Below are 19,105 nucleotides of genomic sequence, written 5' to 3'. Positions count from 1 at the left end.
CAAGCATGCTACTGAATCAGCTGTCTGCCCAGCCTCATTTTTGAATTTTGACTGAAACAATTGAAAAATGATACAATGTAAAACAGCCTTAATGGGAATTAGACTACTTGATTTTCAAACAATTGCAGTTTAATGGAGGTTGTTTGAAGTACTAGTTCTGGGACTGGTGAGAAGGCTCAGCCAGTAAGGGTGCTCACTGCTAAGCCTGAGGACCTGAGTTCAGTTCCTAGAATCCATACAGGGGAAGAAAGAACCAGCTCTTGCAATTTGTGCCTGACCTCTGCATGTGTGCCATGGCATGTGGACCATGGCACATGCATGCCCACATACAGTCTACAGAATAACAAAATGTAATTAGAATACCTGTGCTGGCTTCAGTGAGTCCTGAACCTCAGGGGAAAGTAAAGCGGAGTTGTAATTGGAAGTCATGCGTGTCCCTATGAGTGACCTCCGCTTTGTTGTGTGCCTGCTCCCTCTCTTTCCAGGTCCTTTCTTGCTACCCTGCTACCAGGTGGGCAGCCAGCCCAGCACCGCCATGTTCCACAGTGAAGAAAACGGGTCCAAAGGAATGGATCCCTTGGTCCTTATTGATGCAATAGCTATCTGTATGGCTTATGAAGAAAAAGAGCTGTGCAAGATTGGGGAGGTGGCCTTAGCTGTGATATTTGATGTGGCAAGCATCATCCTGGGCTCAAAGGAGAGGGTAAGGGCATCTGAACAGTGTCCTCTAAGTTTGAAGGTGCTTGTTCTAGAATCTGGTAGCTTCAGGATGGTGGCGCCATCTTACTCCCGGCTTGTTTCTCTCCAGGCATGCCAGCTGCCGCTCTTCTCCTACATCGTGGAGCGCTTGTGTGCCTGCTGCTATGAGCAGGCCTGGTATGCAAAGCTGGGGGGTGTGGTGTCCATCAAGTTCCTCATGGAGCGGCTCCCGCTCACGTGGGTTCTCCAGAACCAGCAGACATTCCTCAAAGCCCTGCTCTTCGTTATGATGGACCTGACTGGAGAGGTAGGTTACGGGTGCCCCCGAGGCTCAGAAGTGGCACTGCTCGCGAAGAGCTGCTTTGCCTGCAGAGCTCTTGGTCTCGGGCACTCTCTCCAGCTAAAGGCTTTGACACTTGGTCTCATGATAGCATCTGGTAGAGGGGCAGCTCCTAACTCATGTTATCTCCAGGTACTGTCCCTGGTACCTCGGTTCAGAGTGGATCTGAAGGGAATGCTGCCTCCTGGGCACTGCAAAGGTCCCCACAGGGGTGACATTGCTTTTCTTGTTTCTTAGTTTTTGTTTATATACTTTATTGAATGGTGACTTGCCACAGCGTGAGTGTTGGGGGCAGAGGACAACTTGTGGGAGTTTCTTCTCTAGCATGTAGGAATCAAACTGGGGTGGTCAGGATGGACGGCAAGCTCCTTTACCCTCTGAGTCATATTGCTAGCCCCAGGCATGTCATTCATTATTTATGAACCCATGCAGATCTCCCTTGCCCTGGTAGAATCTGGTGGGTTTGCCAGGATCAAGGTCATGTCTAGATGACCTTTTCTGAAGGGCAAACAGGAAGGACCTACAAGGAGGTAATTTTGACCCAAATGTGCCAAGTAGATTAGTGATCTTTCTCCTTGAAGCTGGCACAGTGGCCATGAGCTCCATCCTCCCAATGTATGTGTGTAGACTTGGGAGTCTGGTGAGTGGCATCACCCTACACTCCTTCTAAGGCCTCTCCCACCTCCAGGTTTCCAATGGGGCAGTTGCCATGGCAAAGACCACCCTGGAGCAGCTCCTGATGAGGTGTGCAACGCCTCTAAAAGATGAGGAGAAAGCTGAAGAGATTGTGGCGGCTCAGGAGAAATCTTTTCACCATGTGACCCATGATCTGGTTCGTGAGGTCACCTCTCCAAACTCAACTGTGAGAAAGCAAGCCATGCATTCGCTACAGGTCCTGGCCCAGGTCACTGGGAAAAGTGTGACAGTGATTATGGAGCCACACAAAGAGGTAAGATTCTGGCACAGACAGTGGGGCTCTGTGTGCTTCACATCTGTGTGCTTCACATCTGTGTGCTTCACATCTGTGTGCTTCACATCTGAGCTGCAAGTACCGCTTGGTGTCCACAGCTGTTAGCAAGAATAGAAAGAAGGCTGGTTTCCTGGGTGTGTATCAGCGTGTGAAATTTTGTTGTTGTTTTTGTGAGGTCACTCGAGTGTGAGGAGCTAAGTGTATTGACATGGTCTTCACTGTAGTTCTTTTTTTTTTTTTTTAAGGTTTATTTATTATGTATAGGGTTCTGCCTGCATGTATCCCTGTGTGCCAGAAGAGGGCACCAGATCTCATTATAGATGGTTGTGAGCCACCATGTGGTTGCTGGGAATTGAACTCAGGACCCCTAGAAGATCCCCTGAGTCATCTCTCCAGCCCTACACTGTAGTTCTAACATGATATATCCTCCCGCTAATGAAAGTTTAGGCCTCTGTAATGACTTCTTGTCCCCGTTTTCAAAGTGGCTACTGTGGAATATGAAGATGAAAGGCCTTTGCTTTGAGGGGCACCTGACGAGTGGCACCCCTGTTTGTTTTTTTCTAGGTCCTTCAGGACATGGTTCCACCGAAGAAGCACCTGTTGCGTCACCAGCCTGCTAATGCGCAGATTGGTCTGATGGAGGGCAACACATTCTGTACAACGCTGCAGCCTCGGCTCTTCACGATGGATCTCAATGTGGTGGAGCACAAGGTGTTCTACACAGAGGTATGGTGTGTGCGGGTGTGATGTTGATGACCGACTGCTAGCCTGTGCGTGATGTCAGGCAGCTTTCAGACCAGGCTTGGGCAGCTGCAGGGATAAGCAGCTGTAGCCTGGCACAGCACTTGGAGCAGGTGTGTCGCTCTGGGGATCCAAGGAAAGGTGGTACCCAGAGGTATCAACCCAGTGTTGCCTTGCTCTGGATTAGCATCTACAACTTCCAACTTGATTTTAAATATATTTTATTACTTAGTGGTGTGTGTGTGTGTGTGTGTGTGTGTGTGTGTGTGTGTGTGTGTGTATGCATGCATGTATGCCACATGGCAACTCACAGCTGTCTGTAACTCCACCTTCAGGAGGTACAACTCTGTTCTAGCCTCCTTGGGCACCAGGCACATAGGTATTCATGCATCCATTCAGGCAAACATTCATACACATAGAAAAGTACAACTAAATTTTTAAAAGAGATGGTAAAGCTTAAAAGCTAGTTTTCCAAGACATGAGTAGGGAGAAAGGGGAAATATTAATAGAAAAAGCATGTTTTAGATACTGGACACAAAGGTGCCTATGAGCCACCAAGTGTGGACTTGTAGCTGGTGGCTTCCCAGTGGCCATTGGCATCCCCCTGTATCCTTTCCTGTACAGCTGTGGTAATAAAAAAACAGTGGCAAAGAACACTTACGGGGAGAAGGGTTTTTTAGCTCACAGTTCCCGCTTGTAGTCTATCACTGCAAGCAGGTCCAGGCAGGAATGGTGAACAGTCAGCAGAGAGAAAGGCCTGTGCCCAGGGAATGGCACTGCCTGGTTCTGGCTAAGGCGTCTTACATTAATTGACATAATCAGGCAGTCCCCCACAAACATACCCACTCTTCTTCCCAATTCGACAATTAAAACTGATCATCACAAGGACGTGAGACCATGTGCCCTGTGGCCTGTCAGTCCATGGGGAAACACTGACTATTCTAGTGTTGACAGAGAACTGATGGTATCACAGCCAGTCAGGTGTGAGGTAGGGTGGCTTAACTGAGTTTGACTTTAGGGTAAGGAAGCAGGGCCTCAGTTGATTGTTGAAATGCTTTAGGCTTGGAATTGAGTTTCTGGATTAATTTCATTGCAGTGTTTGTGGCAAATTGATGCTGTGTGTAACTTGGAATCTTTCTGTTCCCCGCGGAGAAGTAGGACAAACTAAAAGCTTCTTTTTTCTATGCTAGCTGCTGAATTTGTGTGAGGCCGAGGATGCGGCCCTGACCAAGCTGCCCTGTTACAAAAGCCTTCCGTCACTCGTGCCTTTACGGATCGCGGCATTAAGTAAGTGCATGCCCGTGAGAATCAAGCTGTAGAGCGTAGAATGATCATACAAAGGAGCTGGCAGCCTTCATCGTAGTTAACCTAAAATGTCTAGTCTTGTGTGGTCTTTCAAAGATAGAAGCAGAAATTGTGTTGGTTGTCAAATTGTACCAACATTGCTAGGATTTAAGTAGTTAAGTAGTTTTATCTTTAATAAATGGACTTTTTCTCTGCATTAAACCCTTATTCTGTGAATTTCTTGAATCAGGCTGGCCTCGAACTCAGAGATCCACCTGCCTCTGTCTTCTGAGTGCTGGGATCAAAGGCGGGCGCCACCACCGCCTGGCCCCTTTTTTTTTAGATTTATTTTTGTTAGTGTGTGTGTCTGTGTGCAGATGCCTGTGGAGGCCAGAACAGGACATTCAGTCCCCTAGAGCTGGAATTACAGGAGGTGTTGAGCTAGCCTATGTGGGTTTTGGGAACTGAGGTTGGATCCTTTCTGAGAGCAGTATGCACAGTTAGCAACTGAACTCTCCCTCCCACCCCCTTTAGAGGGTTCTTAATGACAGAAAGAGTGTTTGAATCCCGTTACCTCTCAGTTTTCACCACAAATGAGCTTTCGTTGTTAGGGGAAATGTGCTAGGTCAGGACTGATTTATCCTTGTCCTGGTTAGGTTCCTGTTGCTGTGATAAGAACATGGCCAAAAGCAACTTGGAGGAGAGGGTTTATTTCATCTTACAGTTTACAGTCCATGGTGTAGGGAACCTGGAGGCAGGAGCTGGAGCAGAGGCCATGGAGGAGTGCTCACTGCCTTGCTCCCTGTGGCTGCTCAGCCTGCTTTCTGATATACCCCAAGGCTACCTGCCCATGATGGCATCGCCCACAGTGGGCTGAGCCCTCTCACATTATCATTAACTAAAAAAGTACCCCACGGACCAATTTAATGGAAGATCGCATATTCTTCTGTCTTTGTTTGTTTGTTTGTTTTTCGACAAGGTTTCCTTGTGTAGTCCTGACTATCCTGGAACTTGCTGTGTAGACCAGGTTGGCCTTGAACTCGGAGATCACCTGCCCCAGCTCCTAGTGCTGGGTGGGATTAAAGGCATGCACCACCAAGCCCAGCTCTTTTGTCTTTCTCATGGCAGCTAATAGGAAGGAGGGCTAATGGTTTGTGATTGGTAGGATCCTTTAGAGAAGAAAATTACTGAGTTGTTTCTTGGGTGAGTAATGAAAACTGTACTTATTTTTCTTCCCAAAGATGCCCTCGCTGCCTGCAATTACCTACCACAATCCAGGGAGAAAATCATCGCTGCACTCTTCAAGGCCCTCAACTCCACCAACAGTGAGCTGCAGGAGGCTGGAGAAGCCTGCATGAGGAAGGTGAGTATGTGAGCCACACCTGGAATCCTTGGGCTGCAGCGTCTCTGCCCATGTCGTAAAGAATCTTGAAACGCAGTAAGGCTGAGCCCCAGTCTGTCAGTACTTCCTGGGATGCCTGAATCAATGCTCCCTTTTCCCAGGGGTAAACTGACATTCCCTGTTGGAGTTGATTCATTCCGTTACTCTGTCTGCCACCTGTTTCTCTGGGTAACTTTCCTTTTTGACTAGTTTTTGGAAGGTGCCACCATAGAAGTAGATCAGATTCATACGCACATGCGGCCTTTGCTGATGATGCTGGGAGATTATCGGAGCTTGACACTGAATGTTGTGAATCGGCTGACCTCTGTTACTCGGCTCTTCCCCAATTCCTTCAACGATAAGTTTTGCGATCAGATGATGGTAAGATATATGGATTTAAACTTATTCCATAATGCACTGAATAAATGAAAAGACTTGTAGAAATAAACAACATTCATACTGTTTAAAACGCAAAAGGTGGCTGGGTGTGGTGGTGCACTCTTTCATTTAGTCCCACTCTGGGAGACAGGCAGGTGGATTACTGTGAGTTTGAGGCCAACCTGGTCTACACAGCGAGTTCCAGGCCAGCCAGAGCTACACAGGGAGACATTGTCTCAAAATAAATAAATAAATAAATAAATAAATAAATAAATAAATAAATAAATAAATAAATAAATAAAACAAATTCCAGAAGGTGTAAAAATACTCAGTTTCTTCCCCACCCTGTCTCCCCTCCCGAAGGTGGCCTGTGTGTCCCTCCAGGTGGTCTGCATTTGTATAGGACATGTGACAGTTTTTTCAGTTCTTTAGTCATCTACATGCTCTGTCCATTAGCATACCATTTTTATCGCTGCTCAGAGGCTTCTGCATGGTGTTACTGAGCTTCATGATACTTCGTTCATTAACAGATCTGCAACTGGAGTCCTTTCTCCAGCCTCTGATCAAAAGGAATCCATGTTTATCTTACTGTGACACACACACACACACACACACACACATACACACACACACACACACACACACACACACACACACACATACACACACACACACACACACACACACACACACACACACACACCCCCCAGATTCCCTTCAGCCACAGTAGCTGGCAGAGCCCTTGGCCTCATCTTCCTAGAGCACACTCTCTCTCCTTCCAGTCCCTTAGACGTCCCAGTGTCTACAAGGGCCCCTCATCCCCAGCCCTCAGCCCCACCTCTCATGAATACACATGGGCTTGTGCACAGCAAGGACCTTGAAGCTCCTGGTCCAGATGAAGTCTCTGCTTCCGCCCCAGTCTGACATGGGATCCAGAGAACAGTGGTGGGAACTGGAACTGTGGTGCCAGTCAGGATGCCTCCAGCTGAAGCTCAGCCTTTTGTTCCAGAACAAGACCCCAAACCTGTCAGTCTCGTGCTGGATGACTAGAGTGTTTCTGTAATGGGAGCACAAGGGAGATCAGTGACTGCAGGTTTCTGCTGAAGGGCAGGATTTCTCGGGAAGTTGTTCTGAGGATGTGGTTTTTCCTCTTTTCAACAGCAACATCTGCGCAAGTGGATGGAAGTGGTGGTCATCACCCACAAAGGGGGCCAGAGGAGTGACGGAAACGTGAGTGACTAGCTTGTTTCTGGGAGGGCGCCCACGCTCTACAGCTGATATGGCAGTTAACGGTGATGCACGCCAGAAATAGCGATCACAGTTGATGTGCAGTGTGCTGCAGCGCTCCTAATGGCTGAACAGCCTCCTTTGTGTTTCTTTCCGATCTCCCCTTTGCTCACTTTAATGTGACGTTTCTGTTACGAGCATTCCAGAAGTATACAGTATGTTTCCATTTTACCAGCCTTTGCAAGGTTGTATCTTCTCTGTTGTTTGTTACATAGTGGTCCTTCCCAGCCAGCTTTCCTCTCCATGCTTCCCTTCGCTCAGCAGTCGGCAGTCACTTTCTGGTGTCTAACTAAGTGCCCGATAAGAACCAGATTCGTTGGGACTTCATAAAGCATTCCACGAATACCAGCATGGCTATTTTCTAGGAACAGCCTCCTCACACCTCCGTTGTTTATTACAAATTAAATGACTAGCGCACACAGCAAATCGACATTGTTTCCAGGGAAACTAATATAACTAAGTCTTCTTAAATATCTGATGTCTGGCCTGAAAGCCTCTTGTCTCTTACAAATGCCAGCTTCTTGCTGTTTTGACTCTAAAATTGTATATGCTAATTTTTACAGTGTTTTCTCTAAGTTTGATAGTGGGTCCCCATTCCGGACCCCCTGGGCATGGCTCTTGTCCCTGTGCTTCCTTGTTGATGCGTTGCCTCAGAACAACCTGGGATATTTTTTTTTTTTTTTTTTTGCTTTACTGTGTCGTTTGTTTTGAACGTCCTGTATTCAAGGTGTTCTGTTTCTGTGTCCTGTTTCTGCTGCTTCTGAGGTGCCAGCTAAGCAGAGGTCAGCCAGGATTTTAAACTTCTTTCCTTTAAGGCCCATGGGAAGATTTCTTACTTGTATATTAAAAATCAAATGAGGTGTCAGGTAGGAGAGCAGAGCAGAGAGAGCTGATGGAGCCTGAGCCCTGGGTTGGGTGCAGCCAGCCTCTGCTGGCTCTCCCATCTCATCTCTTAGATACCTACACAGACCTTCAAAAAATAAACTGGATCTTTAAAACACATAGTCAGTTCTAGAAAAGACATTTAAATTAACTCTCCAAAAATCAGAGGGTCTGTGAGATGGTTTAGCTGCCTGAATTCAGTCCCTGGGACCCTAAAAGTTGTCTTCTGACTTCCACAACATACCCTGGTGTGTGCCTGCATCCAATAAATGAATGTAGTAAGAAAAATGTTTTAAGAACAACAACAACAAAAAGCCGGAAATCTAATGTGTGAGTAAATGACTTCTATGGAGTTAAAACAATACTATGAACTTCTGTAGAATGTTATTTGGAGGTATGGGTTGAGAAAGCAGGGTATAGACATGTCCCCATGCATGGGGCACTGTCCTTGTGCAGTGAGTGCCCTATGTGAACAGCGGGGCAGAGTGGGTGACCATGGCTTTATTATTTCCACCCAGGGCCAGGCCACTGCTCGGCTCTTGAGTTCTTAGTTAGACGCCACACTTGAATACATGCATAGCAGATTGAAAGATAAACACAAGCTCCTCTGTAATTTGATTTCTCTGGGGATGGAGCTTTGGTATCTTCCATGTCTTGGTGGCCTCTTTGACACTAAGCCTACACAGGACCATGTGTGACACCTGTGCACACATGCACAGTGCTGGTTTTACAGAGACTGCTTGACCACATAGCCCACCTCTGGGGACGCTCTAGTTTTTTCTCTGTTGCTGTGATAAAATACTCTGACCAAACACAGGTTATGGAGGAAAGGATTTATTTCAGTTTATAGTTTAATAGACCATCACTGAGGGAATCAGGGCAGGAACCTGAAGCAGAAACCATGGAGGAACACAATTTGCTGCCTTGTTCCCAGACTGGCTCCCATGGTACCACCCACAGTGGGCTGGGCCCTCCTGTATCAATTAATGGAAGCAGTTCTCCGAGATATGCCCACAGGCCAGACTGATGTGGGAAGTCCCAGGTGAGACACTAGGCTGTCTCAGGTTGGCAGTTAATGTTCTGGGGGAAGGTGTTGCACTAATGGCCAAGTGCTCTTCATGGGTTGGGGGCTTAGACATGCCTGGGGGGTGAGGCTGTACTGCCTGGTTCTCTCCTGCTGAGCTGGGGAAGAATTTTGTCCTTGTTTTTTTTAAAACTGTTTCAGCACTTGACATAAAATCTTGAATATTCACTCTGAGAAGGAAGTCTTTAAAGTGTGTTTGCATACAACAAAGTTTTACCATTTCTCTCCTTGCCCAAGAATTCTGCAAAGGTCAATTTCAACCTTTGACTTAGGAAAGAACCCCAGTCTGTGAGACCTTTACAAGGGCTGATGACTTATGCGGGTAGAAGGCGGGCAACAGCTTCAGAGCGTCTAACTGCTGTGTGCTTTCTGATTACCGTGCCTGTACTGTCCTGTTAACCCCAATAACCCTGCCTGTGTGTGAGTGTGTGGCAAGTTTCTCTGTCAATGACATCAATAGAAAAAGATGATTTTCCTCCCCATCCTCAGGAGAGCATTTCAGAGTGCGGGAGGTGCTCCTTGTCTCCATTCTGTCAGTTTGAGGTGAGAGCAACCTTATCTAAGTCAGTTATGACTTGCAATGTGAAGAACACTTTTGATTTTTCCTTTTTCTTGTCTCCTTACCGTCTGGTTGCCCGTTTTTTCATGCTGTGCCTTTTGTTTTGGTTCAGCCTGCCATGGAAGGGGTAGAGGTGAGAACTGCAGTGCAGCTGCAGCAGGGGGTCGTTGTCGCATTGGTTTTGCCGTGACTTCGTTAGCTGTGTTGTGACCCTGTAGTGGACAGAGTGCCTTGTGCCCTTGAGTGCGGTGACCTGTACTGTCTTGTCTGTGGCGGAGCTGTCGTAGTATCATTGCTGTGAACTGTCCGGATGCCAAGCATGTTCTTCTCTCTCCATTAGGACATTTAAACCAGATCCTAAGTTCTTGTGTTTTCTGTGTGTCAGAATTGCAGTCTCTCACTGCTAGCTGAGACTGAACAGACTCCCCTGTCCTAATGTCACGACAAGGGCAGGCCTCCAGCAGCCTCCTGAGAAGAGTCCTCACAGGATGTCCAGGCCTTCGACAAGTTGGGGATGATTGCACACTCTGTCCCTTGACGACTCACCAGTTCCCTCAGACTAGAAAGAAGCTGTTCTCCTAACACACACACCTGCTCTCACGCATGCCCCCACACTGATGCAGTTACAGCACTGTGTCCTTGGACAGCTGAGCTCAGCTTCCCCTTCTCTGCAAAATGGGGATGATAACACCTTCTGGCAGTCTTGCAGAAAGCAAAGGAGAATTTTTCAGTATTTCTGCTGAAAAAAAAATCTATGGCATAAATTGCCATTGTTTAAATGTAACTTCAGGAGAGAATGTGCTCTCTTTAAAGACTTAAAAGTGAGGTAGGGTGATTCTGAGCAGTTTATTTAGAGCTCACTTCCTGCTTTGATGTTTAAGCAGCATCTCATCCTTGCATCAGGCTCCTGCTGGCCAGTGTCTCTCATCCCCATTTTGTCCCTAAGAGCCACAGACACAGCTCACACATGGAACATGGTGGCCCCTCTGGGCTCTTCCCTGCCTAGCAGCCAGGGAGAAATGTCCCTTAACAGCAGAAGAAAAACTGGCCTGAGATTGGGGTGTTGAGATGACCCTCGGAGCGGCCCAGCACTGAGTGGTCTGCACATGATTATAGCGCAAAGCTCAGGAGTCCCCGCACACTAACAAGACCCAGCACAGCCATGTGTCAGCTTTTCTCTAGCCTGGCTGACAGATGCTCATCACCAATCCCAGTCATTACTCACGATGGGGTTTAGTTTCTGGATAAACATTTTTTTTTTTTTTTTTAAACTTCCTTGGCTGGGTTTTGAGGGCAGAAAGACTCTGTGCTCTCAGAACCTGGTGTCTTAGCAGTACACATGACAAGTGGATGGCACTCTCACACCTCGGGATGACTGATGGTCCCTGCCTCCATGAGAAGGCCTAGCTAGGTCACACAGGGTCAGCTCTGCCACTTGTCAGTGCCCTGAAAACAAAAGGCACAGTACACACGCCAGGCACACTGAGCCCTATCCCCCAGAGACAGGTGAGCTGAAGGTCGAGGGCAGTTGTGATGTCAGCCTGGTAAGTTGTGGCTTTTCCATGTTGACTCTTTGCTTCGGTGGCCAGCCTTGTGAATGTAGCTAGATGGTAGCAGGGTCTGTAGTGATTGCTCTCCCCATTCACAAAGCTCATCATTATGGTTTCTGGTTTTATTCATTAGGAAATGAAGATTTGCTCGGCGATTATAAACCTTTTCCATCTGATCCCAGCTGCACCTCAAACGCTGGTCAAACCTTTGTTAGAGGTTGTAATGAAGACGGAGCGCGCCATGCTGATTGAGGTACGGCCAGACTTCGGGTTAATTCTGATTTGCCTTCCATCTATTGCTTGTAGTATTTTTATTTTGTAATTTATTTTAAAATGTATTCACTTGACAGTTTCATACCGTATGTAACACATTCTGATCATATGTAGCCCTTCACATTCCCTCCAATTTCATGGCTTTCTGTTGTGTTGTGACCTACTGAGTTTGACCAGACCACCTTCATAACGCTGTTAACATGTTCCTGTGTGAACTGGAGCGTGGGCAAACACCCCAGTGGCTGTGTGGCTGAAAACTTTTATTTAGTTAGTTTTGGTGTTTTTTTCCTTCAGTTTAGACTTTGTGTCTTAAAAATCAATTGAAGGGGCTGGAGAGATGGCTCAGTGATTAAGAGCATTGGCTGCTTTTCTGGAAGACCCAGGTTAAGTTCCCAGTTCTCTGCATGGCAGCTTACAACTGTCTGAAACTCTAGTTCCAGGGGATCTCATATCTTCATACCAACGCAAAAAAAATAAATTTAAATAAATTATTTTTTAAAAAAAGAACTGTTCCCTTTAAGGGGGATTTATGTAAAAAGAATCAATTGAATTTGTTTTTAGACAATTTCACACATGTATATATAGTGCATCATGATTAATTTCACCCAGTACCCTTTCTTACCTCCCTCCCACTCCTGTCAATCCTCCCTCTACCAACAGCCCCTTTCTGTGCTCTTTTGGTATTGTTTGTGACCCATCGAGTTTAACCAGGACCAACCTAGTGACCACAGGCATGAAATGATCACTGGAGCCTAGTGGGCTCACCAGTCATGTCAGTCATGAAGATCGTGACACCCCCATCTCCCCAAATCCATCAGTAGCTAATAGTCCTGCAGAGAGGGGTGGGGCCCATGAGATACAGCTCCATCCGTGACTGCCCATCGACAGGCCCACTCCTACGCAGCCTCAGCCCTGTGAGATAGACCACCACCGAGTGGCTAGGCCCCATCCATCTCCCTGTTTCTGGGAGAAAAACTTAGTGTTTTATTTTTCTGTTGCTAATTTCACAACCACCTCTGCGCCCTAGAGGGGACAGTGAGAATGTCCTGTTTAGGACTGGTTACTCATCTCTTCTTACCCTTGACACCTTGAGCTGCCCGAGTCTCTACATCACTGGGGTTTTTGTTTGTTTGTTTGTTTGTTTTTTGTTTTTTCTTCTTTCTTCTTCGGAGCTGAGGACCAACCTCTACCACTGAGTTAAATCCCCAACCCCCATCTTCGTTGTTAGTTATAAAGAGACCTTCTCTGATTAAGGCTGAGAGGAGCGTTTGTCTGGCATTGGGGCCAACATGGTTCTTTTTTAAAAAACAAAACAGCAATTGCTGGAAAGCATCATTTTTTTCCTTGCCTGTTTGTGTGTTGTGTGGGCATACACATGCCACAGTGTAAATGTGGAGGACGAGAACAACTTGCAGGTCTTCCTAAGTATTCCAGGCTGTGTGTACTTAAACTTGGAGCCATCCTCTGCACTTAGCTTCCCAAGCGCTGGGACGACAGGACTGCTCTGCTGTGCCTGGCTCATTTTGTTAAAATGCTTTACATGAGAAAAATGGACAATATAAGGATATTGGTATTAATACTTAATTATGGTGTAATTGGAGGGGGTTGCATTGTTACCGTGGTGAGTGCTGGGATGGCCTTGAGAAGGATGGTGTAGGTTGCATTTCTGCCCTATGTTTTGTAGGCGGGCAGTCCATTCAGAGAGCCTCTTATCAAGTTCCTGACGCGGCATCCCTCGCAGACAGTGGAGCTGTTCATGATGGAAGCCACACTGAACGACCCCCAGTGGAGCCGAATGTTCATGGTAGGAACCTGTGTGACTGTTGTGGGTCCCTGCAGAGTGCTGTCAGCCAGTGTGCTCAGCCTCTAAAGGCTCATGGGTCACCACTGAGTGTCCTGGCCCAGTGTTTCTCAGAGGTCTGGATGTCAGGAACATCTGCAAAGCTGCAACCAAAGAGTTAGTTGGGAGGATTTGGGTGGTTGTAACAAACAAATATGGTTAGGCTTATAAATTCACAACCCAAAAATGGGATTGCTGTTGGAAAATGTCACTTTTTTCTTACTATATTTATGCGTGTGTTTATGCATGTGTTTATGCCATATTGCATCTATAAAGGTCAGAAGGTAGCTTTCAGGAATTGGATGTTTCCATCCCCCACGTGTCTCCCAGAAATCAAACTCAGGTCGTCAGCTCAGTGACAGCATCTTTACCCACTGAGCTGACTGGTTGGTCCTCAAAGCGTCCTCCTGTTGTTTTTAAGATTTATTTATGTATGTGGGTGCCTTGTCTGCACGTACATCTGCACACCAGAAGAGGGCCTTAGATCCCATGGGACTACAGTTATAGATGTTGTGAGCCACCATGTGGGTGTTGGGATTTGAACTCAGGATCCCTGGAAGGAAGAGCAGATGTGCTTTTAACTGCTGAGCCATCTCTCCAGCCCAGCATCTTTTTATTTTTTAACTTTTTGGAGGGGGCGTTCTCTGTGTAGCTCTGGCTGTCCTGGGCCTGGCTGTTCTCTGTCTCCTGAGTGCTGGGATTAAAGGTGGGCACCGCCACTCCCAGCCAGCAACAGCTGTTCTAAAAGGAGGCTTTTGTTTTTGTTTGCCTTTTTGAAGAAATGACCAGCCAGGAATGGTAGGGATTGTCTTCCCACCTTTGTGAGTTGGATCTGATCCAAGCAGCTTTCTTCATTCTTTTACTTTCAGAGTTTCTTAAAACACAAAGACGCCCGACCTCTGAGGGATGTGCTGGCAGCAAACCCCAACAGGTTCATCACCTTGCTGCTGCCCGGTGGAGCACAGACAGCGGTGCGCCCTGGCTCACCCAGCACCAGCAACATGCGCCTGGACCTCCAGTTCCAGGCCATCAAGGTAGCACATCTGCATTAGGACCCAAAGGCCCTTTGGTCAAGCAGAGCTGCGGTCTCTGGTGGTGATCTCCTCTTTTCTTACAGATCATAAGCATCATAGTTAAAAACGATGACGCCTGGCTGGCCAATCAGCACTCTCTGGTGAGCCAGCTGAGGCGAGTGTGGGTAAGCGAGACCTTTCAAGAAAGACACCGCAAAGAGAACATGGCCGCCACCAACTGGAAGGAGCCCAAACTTCTGGCCTTCTGTCTGCTGAACTATTGCAAGTAGGTGCATTGACTTCCTCTGTCCAAAAACCTAGATGGTGGCCTTGTCACTGATGTGCCTGGTCTACAGATCCTTGGATAGTGTGGTCAGATTTATTACAGAGGGTGGGTGGTAACTCAAGTCTTTAAAATGTGAGTCAAGGGTCTGAGGAGGGCAATTCAATGATTTGCAACCATGAGAACCTGAGTTTGGATCCCCAGAAACCCACAGAAATGGCAGATGGGTATGGCAGCCTGGCTGTAATTCCAGCCTTAGAAGGCAGAGAGCAGAGATGGGATCCCCAGGGCAAGCTGGCTAGCAAGATTGACTCTAATCAGTGAGTTCCGGGTTTGAAGGAGAGAGACTGTTTCTAGTAATAAAGTAGAAGAGCAGTCGGAGATGATTCCAGACATCGACCTTGGGCCTCCTACATACATGTAAATCATGCGTACACACATGCATGCCACACAGATGAGAAATGGAAAAAGACAGGGAAAAGGCGCAAACCTGGGTTTTGTCTAGTTACAGAGTTAGCCCTCAGCTAACCTCTTCTTTGTCCTGGCCCTTCAGAAGGAACTATGGAGACATAGAGCTGCTGTTCCAGCTGCTCCGAGCCTTCACTGGTCGCTTCCTCTGCAACATGACCTTCTTGAAAGAGTATATGGAAGAAGAGATCCCCAAGAATTACAGCATCGCTCAAAAGCGCGCCCTCTTCTTCCGCTTTGTCGAGTTTAATGACCCTAACTTTGGAGATGAACTGAAAGCGAAGGTGAGCCCATCCTTACCAGGAGGTGGGGGCAGGTGCCGGGGCTCTTCCTGAACCGCCACAGCTCTGCAGAGGCTTACGTAGTGGGCTGATGAGTGGTCTTGCTGAAGCCATTGCTGAGTGACCAGACAGGTCCTGCTGTGAACTAGTGTTCCTTTCCGTGTATCAGAATAACTTGTCTGAAGGGAGGAGGGAAAGCAGGCTGAGGTGGGCACTCCTTCTGAAGTTTCAGGCTGCCTCTGGCAGTTGCCATTTGGCTGGAAGTCAAGATGAACAGTTGCTCTTGGTCAGGTCCTACCTTGATGATACAGGATGCTTCTGCTTTGTGTCCACCACCACCACCACCACCACCACCACCACCACCACCACCACCACCACCACCACCACCACCACGTCACCACAAAAAGTTTGCACAGCTCTGTTCCGCTTCATGTTTTTCTTTCCCTAGGTTCTGCAGCACATCTTGAATCCTGCTTTCTTGTACAGCTTTGAGAAGGGAGAAGGAGAACAGCTATTAGGACCTCCTAATCCAGAAGGAGACAACCCAGAGAGCATTACCAGTGTGTTTATAACCAAGGTGGCGTCCCCAGGAGCACCTCTGTGTGGCGAGCCCTTGCAGATGGGTGAATGTGTATGCCTGTGGCAGGGGTTTGTGGGAATAAGATTTTCCTTGGGGCTCCCTCGCCTCGTGTGTGTGTGTGTGTGTGTGTGTGTGTGTGTGTGTGTGTGTGTGTGTGTGTGTGTGTGTGTGTGTGTATACACGCACGTATGAATACAAATTGAGGTCAGAGGACAATTTGAGGGAGTTCAATCTTTCTACCTTGTGGCTTACAGGACTTGAACCCAGGTTGTAAGCCTTGGCAGCAAGTGTCTTTATCCATTGAGCCATCTTTCCAGCCCGCAAAAGAATATTTGAAGGTTTATTTTTTAAGGATCAGACTTGTATGATCATAATAAAAATCTAAAGTGAGTTCCTGCTTCCATGTCAGGTCCTGGACCCTGAGAAACAAGCAGACATGCTGGACTCCCTGCGCATCTACCTCCTGCAGTATGCCACGTTGCTAGTGGAGCATGCCCCCCACCACATCCATGACAACAACAAGAACCGCAACAGCAAGCTGCGCCGTCTGATGACCTTCGCGTGGCCTTGCCTGCTCTCCAAGGCGTGTGTGGATCCCGCCTGCAAATACAGCGGACACCTGCTGCTGGCGCATATCATTGCCAAATTCGCCATTCATAAGAAAATCGTCCTCCAGGTGCCTCACAGGGCCCCCTCCGTCTTCTCGTGTTCTTACCTGTTCCCCCCACGGTTCTCCTTGCTGTCTGGACAGTCTCATCTGCTCCTTTCCTGTCATCCTCTCAAAGCCACTTTAAAAACAAAAACAAAAAACGCTGCCTTACAGAAACCATCACTCTCGGACTCTCTTAATGAATAATCAAAAGTGTAGTGGGAAACAATTGCGGATGACGTCCCGGGAGTTGATGAGACAGGTCCTAACTCTAGCCCAGGCTGTCCTGGAACCTGGCAGTGATCCTCCTGCTTGACAGTCCCCAAGCGGGAGCCATTATGAACAGGGACAGACGTTTAGTTTGAGAAGGAGGTGCCGTGAGCGGGGAAGGTGGTGGCAGAGAGCACCCCAGGGGTGGTTCCGCTCGGGCAGCACCCATGTTTGTAACCACGGCGGCGTCCCTGGTTAGCATGTGCTCATCACACTGAAGACCCGTGGTAGTGTGTGTTTTTCACATTGAAAAACTGAGAGGGCTTTAAAGACAACCTCCACAGTGTGAGCCACTGCATCCCGGGATGCTTGCTCCTCCCCAGCTGCTCTGCTGCGTGTTTCTTTTCAGCCTTGCTCACGGCCCCCTCAGACACCCCTGCTCACGGCCCCCTCAGACACCCCTGCTCACATCCCTCTCAGACACCCCTGCTCACGGCCCCCTCAGACACCCCTGCTCACATCCCTCTCAGACACCCCTGCTCACAGCCCCCTCAGACACCCCTGCTCACAGCCCCCTCAGACACCCCTGCTCACAGCCCCCTCAGACACCCCTGCTCACAGCCCCCTCAGACACCCCTGCTCACACCACACCCCTGCTCACATCCTCTTCAGACACCCCTGCTCACGTCCTCTTCAGACACCCCTGCTCACAGCCCTCTCACACCCCTGCTCGGTGCATTCAGCTTTCTGATTTTGAACTGTTGATTTCATTTTGCTGTTTCTGTGTGTGTTGAAGAGATGTATGTGGGGGCGCTTATAAGACAACGTCGTGAGTTGATTCCTTTATCTTTATGTGGATTCTAGGGGTTAAACTCAGGTCGTCAGGCTTATGTGGCCCTTAATGTGCCTAGTCATGTTGTGGGCTTCTAGTTCTGACCTTCCTGTGAAACAACCTTAAAAATATTTTGTGTAGGAGAGTTTGGCCTGCATGTATGTATATGCATATATATGTGTGTGTATACATACACAGTATGTGTGCATTATGTGTTTACATATATATGCATGTACATACATACACATACAAACATGTATCATGTGTATGCAGTGTACACAGAGAACAGAAGAGGGCATCAGATCCCCTGGAACTGGCGTTTCTTTTTCTAGGTTTTCCACAGTCTTCTCAAGGCTCACGCAATGGAAGCCCGAGCGATTGTGAGACAAGCGATGGCCATTTTGACCCCAGCCGTGCCAGCCCGCATGGAGGACGGACACCAGATGCTGACGCACTGGACCAGGAAGATCATCGTGGAGGAAGGCCACACGGTCCCACAGCTGGTGCACATCCTCCACCTCATCGTGCAGCACTTCAAAGTATGTGAAGGGACAGCAGGCGTGTGGGGGCAGTCATGCTGGCTGCGAGCCCTGCTCCTTCTGTAGTAAAGGCTAAGGCGGTGTTGGCCCCCGTGTCTGCAGGTATACTACCCGGTGCGGCACCACCTGGTCCAGCACATGGTCAGTGCCATGCAGAGGCTGGGCTTCACGCCCAGTGTCACCATCGAGCAAAGGAGGCTGGCCGTGGACCTGTCGGAAGTCGTTATCAAGTGGGAGCTGCAGAGGATCAAGGACCAGCAGGTAGGACTCTCAGCCTTTGCCGTCGTCATCTCTCACTGCTCTTGGACGTCTCCTGGGAACCAGTCAGTAAATCTGTGTGTCTGTGTCTGTTCAAGCCGGATTCCGACATGGACCCAAACTCGAGTGGAGAGGGCGTCAACTCCGTGTCATCCATTAAGAGAGGACTGTCTGTAGATTCTGCACAGGAGGTGAAACGCTTCAGGGCAGCCACCGGGGCCATCAGTGCAGTAAGAACTTGTGCTTTCCTCCTGTGTACCTGCCGTCCTCTGGGACGCTGCGTAGAGTCCATGCATGTTGAGCATCCTTGGGCCAACTGCTCAAGAGGCAGCTGGGAACTGGCAATGGCCCCAGGGCACAACACTCACCAGAGGTCCTTCCCATCTCCTGATTCCCCTTCACTGGCTTAGGACCATCAGGAGTCTGCTAGTTATTTGCAATAAAGGCCACAAGAGGATGTTGAGGTGTCACAGCCTAGGCTCTACCAGTGAGAGGCTGAGAACACGGCCTGTTAATGGAGTGCTTGCTGAGAGTCTAGCAGTAGGGCTCGGGGTGAGCGCCTAGTAGACACCTGCTGGGGTGTGGCTCAGTGGTGGAGTACCTGCCTAGAATCCCCCAGTGAGGGGCTGGGGTGTGGCTCAGTGGTGGAGTACCTGCCTAGAATCCCCCAGTGAGGGGCTGGGGTGTGGCTCAGTGGTAGAGCACCTGCCTAGAATATCTCTGT

The 19,105-nt window shown here is 48.4% G+C and overlaps 1 protein-coding gene across 22 annotated transcripts in view; it reads left to right on the top strand.

Moving 5' to 3' along the window:
- The window catches only part of Trrap (transformation/transcription domain associated protein), a 98,115-nt gene that overhangs the window by 37,649 nt on the left and 41,361 nt on the right, over window positions 1-19,105 (top strand). For 12 of the 22 annotated variants that reach the window (XM_076560721.1, XM_016001223.3, XM_076560726.1 and 9 more), the window contains 20 exons: window positions 486-703; window positions 809-1,006; window positions 1,728-1,988; window positions 2,574-2,735; window positions 3,941-4,037; window positions 5,276-5,397; window positions 5,626-5,796; window positions 6,955-7,023; window positions 9,536-9,589; window positions 9,718-9,738; window positions 11,289-11,408; window positions 13,113-13,232; window positions 14,138-14,302; window positions 14,386-14,567; window positions 15,118-15,316; window positions 15,762-15,890; window positions 16,303-16,569; window positions 17,917-18,123; window positions 18,226-18,384; window positions 18,480-18,611. In XM_076560721.1, the coding sequence (XP_076416836.1) occupies window positions 486-703; window positions 809-1,006; window positions 1,728-1,988; window positions 2,574-2,735; window positions 3,941-4,037; window positions 5,276-5,397; window positions 5,626-5,796; window positions 6,955-7,023; window positions 9,536-9,589; window positions 9,718-9,738; window positions 11,289-11,408; window positions 13,113-13,232; window positions 14,138-14,302; window positions 14,386-14,567; window positions 15,118-15,316; window positions 15,762-15,890; window positions 16,303-16,569; window positions 17,917-18,123; window positions 18,226-18,384; window positions 18,480-18,611 (3,053 nt within the window). The remainder of the gene's footprint in view (window positions 1-485; window positions 704-808; window positions 1,007-1,727; window positions 1,989-2,573; window positions 2,736-3,940; window positions 4,038-5,275; window positions 5,398-5,625; window positions 5,797-6,954; window positions 7,024-9,535; window positions 9,590-9,717; window positions 9,739-11,288; window positions 11,409-13,112; window positions 13,233-14,137; window positions 14,303-14,385; window positions 14,568-15,117; window positions 15,317-15,761; window positions 15,891-16,302; window positions 16,570-17,916; window positions 18,124-18,225; window positions 18,385-18,479; window positions 18,612-19,105) is intronic. The other 10 variants (XM_076560727.1, XM_076560723.1, XM_076560720.1 and 7 more) reach the window with 2 other exon arrangements.

This window comes from Peromyscus maniculatus, chromosome 23, assembly GCF_049852395.1.
Source record: "Peromyscus maniculatus bairdii isolate BWxNUB_F1_BW_parent chromosome 23, HU_Pman_BW_mat_3.1, whole genome shotgun sequence".
Classification (NCBI taxonomy): Eukaryota; Metazoa; Chordata; class Mammalia; order Rodentia; family Cricetidae; genus Peromyscus; species Peromyscus maniculatus.
The sequence above is the reverse complement of the archived record's forward strand: the minus strand, read 5'-3'. Positions and strand labels throughout refer to the sequence as shown.